Source organism: Canis lupus, chromosome 6, assembly GCF_003254725.2.
Source record: "Canis lupus dingo isolate Sandy chromosome 6, ASM325472v2, whole genome shotgun sequence".
Classification (NCBI taxonomy): Eukaryota; Metazoa; Chordata; class Mammalia; order Carnivora; family Canidae; genus Canis; species Canis lupus.
In genome coordinates this window covers 42375148-42384361 of record NC_064248.1, presented here as the reverse complement: position 1 = coordinate 42384361, position 9214 = coordinate 42375148, and the positions used below count along the sequence as shown (strand labels likewise).

Sequence of the window (9214 nt, the reverse complement as noted above, 5' to 3'; positions counted from 1 at the left end):
GTAAAGTGCTTAGAACAGTTCACAGTGCATAGTAAGAGGCCAGTGAATGTTGGCTTCCCTCATTGTTGCTACTGGGGGGAGGGGGAAGGGCTACAGTGCATAAAGAGAAAAACAGCCAGATCCGAAGGGCAGGAAGTAAGCAGGTAGCTGCCCAGGGGGGCAGCTGTGCAGGCAGGCAAGGTGGGGGTTGCGAAATTCCAGACTGACCCAAAAGGGGAAAGGAACATGCCTCGTCCTTTCTGGCCACCAGGTGGCAACAGCCTGTGGGTCTGCCACTCATTTTGCCTCCCAAGCCACACATGTGCCATCTGCTGGCCACACCTCAGGGCTTGCCTAGGCGTGCGGGCACCCCATCAGGGAGTCACGACCGGCCCTCCTCACCAGACGCCAGTGCAGGTCTCAGCTGGAGAACACACCTGAGGTTTTCTTGCCTCTGCTGGATTTCTCCAGAGCCAAGTACTGTTTGTTTCCACATCCCCTCCCCCAGCTCAATTCTTAGAATCCCGGAGGCTGTAGGAGTTGTTGCAAGAGGCTCAGGGAGAGGGTGCATGCCTAGGCGGCTGCCACTGTGATACAGGTGAATGTGTTCAGTGAACCCGAAGATTAGCCACAAACGAGAAGACAGCAGTGGAGGCCTCTCTGTCTGGGGAAGGACATTTCGGTGCCTACATAGGATGCTGATGGGCATATATATGTGGGAGGCAGCGAGGTGGGGGGGGCCTCAGCTGACACACCACTTCCTCTACTCAGTTGCCTACTGGCTTCCTTAAGTCATCACCTGGCCTTCAAAGAGAGAAGTTCTCTCAAAACTCAGAAGAAATCAGGGGCACCTGGGTGGCTCAGTCGGTGAAGCATCTCACTCGGTTCCAGTTCAGGTCGTGAGATCGAGCCTCATGTCGAGCTCCCACATCAGGCTCCATGCTTAATATAGAGTCTACTTAAGACTCTTTCCTTGTCCCTTTGCCCCTACTTCCACCCCCTGGTGCTCTCTCTCTCTAGCATAAATAAATTTTTTTTAAGATTTTATTTATTTATTCATGAGAGACACAGAGAGGCAGAGACACAGGCAGAGGGAGAAGCAGGCTCCACATGGGGAGCCCGACATGGGACTCGATCCCGGGACCCCAGAATCACGCCCTGGGCCGAAGGCAGGTGCTAAATCGCTGAGCCACCCAGGGATCCCAAGCATAAATAAATCTTTAAAAAAAAGTGGGGGGGAATCCCTGGGTGGCTCAGTGGTTTAGCGCCTGCCTTTGGCCCAGGGCACGATCCTGGAGTCCCGGGATCGAGTCCCACATGGGGCTCCCAGCATGGAGCCTGCCTCTCCCTCCTCCTGTGTCTCTGCCTCTCTCTCATTCTATCATAAATAAATAAATAAATAAATCTTAAAAAAAAAAAAAAAAAGCAACAACAACCAAGGAATTGGTTCTGGTTGCAAGTCAATGGCTATGAGAATAAGGGAGACCCTTAGTGAAATCTGTTAAATGAGTCTGTCATTCATTCAACAACCCCTCACCAATATTTTTCAACAAATGAAATTCTATACCACATACAAATCATAACATTAGGCACAGCAGAGGTTTATAAAACCTAGTGTCAGCCCTCAGGTCCAGGACCAACCATTCTAATGATATAAGGCAGAACGTGACAAGGTGTTCCAGGGTCTTCTGCTGAAGCAGTCTGCAAAACTGAATGCCAGGGTACCCACCAAAGGGTCCCCTCATCTCATCAGTACAGTCGACTAGATGTTGAAGCATTCTCAGAAGGCTCCGTGCTCTTGCCAGAAAAGGACACCCAAGCTTAAGATATAAATAATAATTTGACCAAGACCCTGCCTTGATAGCCTCACTCACATATTTAGCTTGATCTGGACCTTTCGGTAACATATGAGTCCTGGAAGAAAGCAGCTTATTCCCATCTAATGCCAACAAAGCTCCTTCAGCCTATTTAGTCCCTAGCCAGGGAAGTTCATCCCGGCTCCCCCATCAGAATAATAGTTTACAACAAATTTGTTTGAAATTGGAGAATTTACTTTCACATATACAGAGATTAGAAAAATACATTCACTTTATTTTAGAAAAACGCAGACCAATGTAAGCTTATTGTCAACTGGCCTCTTAGGAGTCATAGAATTCACAGGAAACAAGTTCTGGAGGCCAGGTGCCTGCCTCTGCCTCTCCAAACAGGCCTGCGTCCAGTAGAGGATGTGATTCAGGGCCACTCCTCAGAGAGCAAGGAGGTTAGCTACAGAGGCCAGCTACAGAGGCCATTCACATGTAAATGTCCAGTGAACCAATGCCTGGGAAGATTATCAAACTCTCTGGGACTGAACACAAGAGTGGGGGTGGATGAGGACAGACTATTCTCCCGCATTTCTCATTTTCTGCTTGTTATTTCACTGTTGGGAGGTGACCTCTTTTCCCTAATCCTCTTTGGACCCACAGGGTTTGATTCCCCTCCAGCTCAACCCTAATCCACCCCATCTCCCATCTCTTTATTCCTGGGGCACCAGCCCTAGTGGCATCTCTTCCTCCTGCTTCTGGGCCAGAATCTGCTAGAGTCAGGGCCTGTCTTCCACGGAAGGGCTTGGGAGGCTGAGTATAGGTGAGCCCAGGCAGTGACTGTAGTGGTTTGCTACTGAATTCTTGCTTGCTGTCCTGATCTCTTTACCTAAAGAGTCAGAAGGAAGAGCTGCTTTAAATTGTCCCGGCTGAGTTCAAGTTTCTCAGGGAAGGAAGAAATGGGACTCCCTACCCCTCCAGGCTCCCCTCCTCATCCCCATCTTGCCACACAAGACTCAGGGCTCATGCGCATAACATTTCTGGAGCCCAGATGACAGGAGAGAGAGAGCATCTCAACCAGTCTTACCTGGTAGGTCCTGGGACTGCAACTTTCTTGGGAGGCTGCAGATTGCTACGAGTGGCACCAGAGACAGGAAGATTCAGTCTCTGGGTAACAGGAACTTGAGGGTTGACAAAAGAAATGAGTTAGAGAGTTCAAGTGACCTTCTCAGAGTGAGTTTCTTGCCACCCAAGGTAAAAAAAAATAATAATAATAATGTATTTGAAAACCAGGGTTCAAACTCTGCCCGGGCCCACATCCTCTCTCTAACTCAGTATCCTCATCTTCAAATTGAGTTGTAATGAAGACAGACAGAGAAAGTGGTTACTGTGCCCAGCTCTGGGACGGCGCATTCAAGTTGGGCAACGGTAAGCATTCTTCCACCTGATTTCCAACTGTTATGTCCACTCTTCCTCACCTCTGTGCCCTGCAGCGCTTGGTCGTGGAAGTCCTTTCCGAGTTGGCAGAGAGGCTGGAGGCAGGGCACCTTTGCTAGGTGGTACACTCCGGCTGGTGAGTGGCATTCGGCTGGCAGGCCTGGGGATGGCCGAGGGAACAGGCAGTCGACTGGAAGGCTTGGCAGCTGCTCCCTGTGGCCGAGAGAGGCGCTGAGAGTTGCCGGTTGGAGGCTGTGGGGCCAAGACTGGCCTGACAGGCGCAGGCGGACCTGGTGGAGAGGAGTAGAGGAATTTTAGCATCAGCTTCACATCCTTTCCCCTCACATTCACCCACAGCTTTGCTGCCCAAGCCTTCTCACTTGCTGTTGCTCTCCCACTGGGGCCAGCTTTGCTCCGGATTGGAGGAGTGGATCGGGCAAGAGGAGAAGACGCTGGGCTTTTGGATCCAGGGAACAGATTGCAAGTGGGTGACTCCTGAAATACAAAGAGAGAAAAAATAGGACTAGAATGGAAAAAGAATCTGTTCTGCTGGCTGTTGGAGAAATAAGAGGTGGAGAGTTGTCTAGATCCCAGTAAGGAAGAGCAGACTTTTGCCAACATCATCATCCTCACCAATACCATTTATCACGAGCTTATTATAAACACTATAGAAAAAAAAAAAAAAACCACTATAGAGATATGTGCAGTCACTGTGATACAGTAAGTGCTTTGCTTATGGTATTTTGCTTAATTCCAACAATTCTGAGGTAGAATTTTACTATCTCCATTTTACCAACAAGGAAACCACTCTGGCTGTACCAAATCACACACTGTATCTGAGGGCATATGTCCAACCCAGACCCTCCAAACTCACCCTCTTCACACTCGAAGGCCTCTTTCCAGATGTTGCCCGAAGAGCCCTGACTGACCCCTTCTTATCGCTGCTCCGGAGTCGAGGTGTCAGGCTGCTTGGGGAGGGGGTGCTCCGAGTCAAAGAACTCACAGTGGGCAGCAGGTCTCGGACTGGACTGTCTTTCAGCACAAAGGTCTCCCGTCGAGGGCTGGGCTTCACCTTGCGAGGCCCCAGGCTCTCACCTGTGCTGTCCTGCTCCTGCAGGGCACACTGCTCCAGCTGGGCTGCCAGCCGGTTGGCCTCGTGGAGAATCTCCTCCAGCTTCTCTGGACTAAGGGGGCCTAAGCTGAGCCTCACCCCTGGGGGTGCTGGGGCCACTGCATTTGGGTCACTTCGATTGGAGAGTCCTCTTCGGAGGGGTTTCTCTGGAGTCACCAACACTGCTACGTCCTCCTCCTCCTCACGACTGAGACAGAGAACAAACCAGGCACCACGCCCACGCAGATGAGAGCAGGAGACTGTGCAAAAGAGACTGGGCAACCTCCCCACCCCACTACAAAGCCAGGGAGACAGCCCCAAACCCTGATGCCCATGCTGGCTGTGAGATCTGGCCTCTAGGTGATGAGACAGACACCCGGTTCTAGGGGGCCTAATATGCCTTGAGCACTTGGCAACATTGGAAATGATGCCAGGATGAAGATGCAACAAATCCACTTACCCTGCTTCTTAACATCCTGAAACCTCATTCCAGCTTATCCGTTTCCCTTCCCCCAGCACTGTCACAGAGGCCCATGTCAACAAGTCACTCAGCAGCCCCACCGCACCCAGCCTGGCTACATCACCAACCCAGACCCCTGAAGCCGGTAATTCAGCTGTAAGGGGTTGGAGACAAAGAGGTATAGTTGGAGGAAAGCAACGAGGTTAGAGGACGGTACCTGTCACACGGCGACAGCCCTCCAAAGTCCAAGGTCTCGTCCGCTATAAACTTCACATCTGTGGGGGAGGAAGGGATGAATGCCAGCCTCCGGTCGCTGCAACGGCTCTCGGTCGCAGCGCCTCATTCTTCCCTTCTTCCTTTCCTTACCTTCCTCCAAATCTTCCATGTTCCCGCCGGCAGGAGCGCGAGTCAGCTGAGACCTGAGCTGGAGAGAAAATGCACCCTTGCTTCAGGTCTCCATCCTGCCCGAGGCTCCCAGCTGCACGCAGGGTGCAAACCAGGGGTGAGGATCACGCTGGGGGTAAAGCAGGGGTCCCAGGAGTAGCACCTGCCCCTGCGACCTCCGGGGAAGGTGCGGAGAGCGCGCCACCCTCCCTCCTCAGGCGGCCCAGCCGCCCCGCTACGAGCTGGCCTCTCCTCAACGGGGGCGGCCTGCACGCCCTATCTCCTTCCCCGCCACCATTCTCCGCTTCTTCCTCTCCCCAAATTACCTCTCCACTCCCACGGCACCGCACCCACACCACACCTCCAGGCCACCCTCCGTCTTCACTTTCCGCCCCGCCTCACCTCTTGCAGAAGGCGCCCGCCTCCCACCGCTTAGCCCCGGGAAACAGCCCCGAGGGGGTGGGGCTCCTTTCGAATCTCTCGGGCTCCACCCCCTCCGACCACCTGCGCCCAGTGATTGGTGGATACCAGCATCCCGCCCTCGGGGGCGGGGCGGCGAAAAGCCGCCGGCCGGAAGTCTGCAGGTGGGGGCCGTGCGGAGAGCAGTACTAAGAAAGACTTCATCCGGAGGGCTGAAGCCGGGAAGCCGCGAGCGCGCGCGCGTGCCCGGAAGACCCCCCCCCAGGAGGCGGGGCCTCGTGACGGCGCGCGACGGACCTGACCAATGAATGTAGGCCTCGCGCCCGGCGAGCTCCTCCCCTTCCCCGCCCCCTCCCCGGCGGTGGGGCCGCGGCTCAGCCTTCTGCCCGAAGACTGGCGCTGCGCCTGAGGAAATTCGCTTCCGGAGGTTTGCTCCTTGTGCAAGCGCCGCGTTTGCCAGGTCTCGTCGGTTGTGATTTTTCCACGTTACGGAAGCAGCGGGACATTGCTGTTCTAGCGTATTGAGGTTCTCTCAGTACATCTTCCATCGTCTTTAAGCGAGGGCATTCGGAACCCGAGGTAGCCGAGGTGTGAAGAGAATCGGCTTTCGGGACGGGGAGGTCTGAGTCCGATTGCCGCGAGGCTCCATGTCAGGAGGCGGGCGGGCTTGAGCGTACTTGACCCCCGGCTTCTCTGCGGGGCGAGGATGCGGAGCGGCAGTCGGTTCGGGGTTCGGGGTTCGAGCTGCCGCCTCGAGTTTTCTGCCGCGTGCCTCGGGGGCTTTTGAGCGTGTTTGCAGCTTGCTGCCTCCCACTGCGAGCTGTGTTTGTGAGGTGCTTAACCCTCCTCCGAGATTTTCTCTTTGTTGTTTACCAGGGGTTGCCTGGGAATAGGCCGGGCCGCCAGCTGACAGGGCTTTTTAGAAGCAGTTCTAAACATTTATCTTTTTGTTTTAGTTTTTAAAGATTTTATTTATTTATTCATGAGGGACACACAGAGAGAGGCATAGACCCAGGCGAGGGAGAAGCAGGCTCCCTGCGGGAGGCCGGATGCGGGACTCGATCCGGACCCGGGGTCACGCCCTGAGCCGGAGGCCGACCTCCACCGTTGAGGCACCGGGGGTCCCTGTTCTAAACTTTTAAAAGACCGGCTGGCGAGCTTAGTCTCCAGGGTTGATAACCATCATTTTGGCTATTTATGGGCTTTGGGGGTCCACTTCCTAGACCCCTGAGGTGTGCAGGCGTCAGCGGTTGCTGGGATAAATGCCGCGGCGAGCGCAGGAGCCTGGGAGTTGGTCGGTGCTGAGGGAAAGGGTGGGGAGGCTTGTGTGAAGAAGAGCTGAGAGAAGAGGGTGGCCTGGTCTTCTGCAGGCCTGCTGGTGCGGGTGGAAGCCTAGTTGCTGGCCCTGGGGCTGCCTCGGGTTCTGTGGAGGTGGGAGGACGGGAGCCAGTAGCTTCCCTGTCTCCGGGCAGGTCGTGGCAAAGTCCCGTGGAGGAAGAGAAGCGCTGGGAGCCTGCGTTCCTGCCTTGCCTTGCAGGGAAACCCAGCACTTGCTGCTTCCCCAACCTCGGATGAGCGTCGCAGGCAGTGTTAGCAAATTGGAAGTTGGTTTCTCCTAAGGAAACTCTTCAGTTTCCTGTCACGAAATTATGATTTTGAAAGCTGTTGCAGTACAAGACAAAAAGCAATCGAACTACTTGCTCCTCCATCAGAATAACAACAGAAGCAGAAAATATAGGTTTCAGGCACAAGAGTTCTTTACTCAGCCTCAGCCTCAGGTTTCTACCCTGGGAATTATTTGTCCCTCTCAGCTCAACCTCAAAATGATATGTATGAAGAGATGTTTAAGATTTAGGGTAGTGAGGGACGCCTGCTGGCTCAGCAGTTGGGCATCTGCCTTCAGCGCAGGGCGTGATCCTGGGATCCGGGATCAAGTCCCTGGTTGGGCTCCGGGCATGGAGCCTGCTTCTCCCTCTGCCTCTGACTCTCTCTCTGTCTCTCTCATGAATAAATAAACAAAATCTCAAAGAAAAAAAAAAAGATCTAGGGTAGTGAATACGTGAATTAATAAAGAGATTACACCTGCTCCCATGCACATGGTAGGGCTTAGTTCAGAAGGAACTCCATAGTGTTGAATGGATAAATGACAAAATTAAGGATGCCAGCACAATCCTTCTGGAACGTGGAAAGATGAACTATGACCGGAAGTCTTGTTCAGAGTATAAGGGATGGCCCTTGAGTACTTCAACAGACAGCAAGGCAGCAAGGAGCTGTGGGCTGAGGCCAGAGGTCTAACTTATCCTGAAGGCATCATAGCTGGGAGTATTCCACTCCTTCCCGACCTAAGCCCTGCTTCAGCTGAGGGGAGGCCTTGTGGCCATCGTGGACCTGACTAGCTGGCTCTGAACTCTGGTCCCCTTCTCTCTCTCCCCTGTCCAGCACTCTCAGCAGGGGGCCTGCAAGGGCATTAGACCCCACCAATAATTTGTGTGGCTACTTTCTCAATTTTCCCAAGATGCTGCATAACTAGTAATGTTCTGAATGCATAGGAGTTAATTTATGACATACAGTGGGTGCCTTGGGAGGCAGTGGGGTTTAATTCTCATAGTGCTCTAGTTGAGAAAGGCTGGAATAGACACTTTGCCTCAACTGAAAATAGACCTGTAGTGTGAACAGAAAAGCCGTTCTCACTCTTCTCAGTCCACCCCTCCCCTCCCCCCGCCGCCAAAATCTTGCCTAAGATTTACTGCCTCCTATAGAAATCTTTTCTTTCTTAAATTCATGATCCCAACCCAGACCACAGTGAAGGTCGCTGGATGAAAGAGAGGAGAGGAAAGAGGGAAGGCTTCAAGTCAGGCCACCTGGGTCAAATCCTAGCTCTGTTACTTACCAGCTGCATGACTTGAAACAGTTGATAAACTTAACTTCCCCATTTAAAAAAATTAAGCCTGACATTCAGTATCTGATGCAGAGAAGGTTGTTTCAGTTACATATTACTGTGTAACAAACCACCCCAATACTTGGTGGCTTGAAACAGCAGCAACCATTCGTCTCATGATTTTACAACTTGGGCAGGCTTGTGCAAGGACCACCTGTCTCTACTCCACAGGGAGTAGATTGGGCTTGACTAGGGCTGAAGGGTCTCAGGTGGCCACACATGTCTAGGGCTGTGGTGCATGTTGGCAGGGATGTTTGGTTGTCCTGCATGTGGCCTCTCATAATTCAGTAATCCGTCCTGAGATTCTTTACATGGGACCTGACTTCAAAAGCAAAAGCAGAAACTACTAGAATTTTTGAGGTCGAGGCCCAGACTGGCACAGCATCACCTCCACTATATTCTTTTTTTTTTTTTTTAAGATTTATTTATTTATTCATGATAGACACACAGAGAGAGAGGTGGAGATACAGGCAGAGGGAGAAGCAGGCTCCATGCAAGGAACGCGACGTGGGACTCGATCCTGCGACTCCAGGATTGCGCCCTGGGCCGAAGGCAGGCGCTAAACCGCTGAGCCACCGAGGGATCCCCTCCACTATATTCTTTTAGTTAAAGCACGTCACATGGTCAGCCCAGGTTCAAGGGGAAGGGAAATTGACTCTAACTCTTGGTGGAGCACCATGATG

At 52.8% G+C, this 9214-nt stretch overlaps 1 protein-coding gene across 3 annotated transcripts; it reads right to left on the bottom strand.

The window, feature by feature from the left end:
* Positions 1-2008: 2008 nt before the first annotated feature.
* Positions 2009-5801, bottom strand: PSRC1 (proline and serine rich coiled-coil 1). 3 transcript variants are annotated; one of them, XM_025417355.3, is made up of 8 exons: positions 5500-5799; positions 5156-5213; positions 5007-5064; positions 4093-4537; positions 3599-3713; positions 3260-3508; positions 2869-2962; positions 2009-2670 (listed from the first exon to the last, which is right to left on the bottom strand). In XM_025417355.3, exons 2-8 carry the CDS (start codon positions 5172-5174, stop codon positions 2667-2669), a joined length of 984 nt encoding a protein of 327 aa, XP_025273140.3. In that variant the 5' UTR covers positions 5175-5213; positions 5500-5799; the 3' UTR covers positions 2009-2666. The 3 variants fall into 3 exon arrangements, with proteins under 3 accessions (XP_025273140.3, XP_025273139.3, XP_025273141.3); XM_025417354.3 differs by having other exon boundaries at positions 5576-5799; XM_025417356.3 differs by lacking the exon at positions 2009-2670 and having other exon boundaries at positions 2865-2962; positions 5576-5801.
* Positions 5802-9214: the final 3413 nt, after the last annotated feature.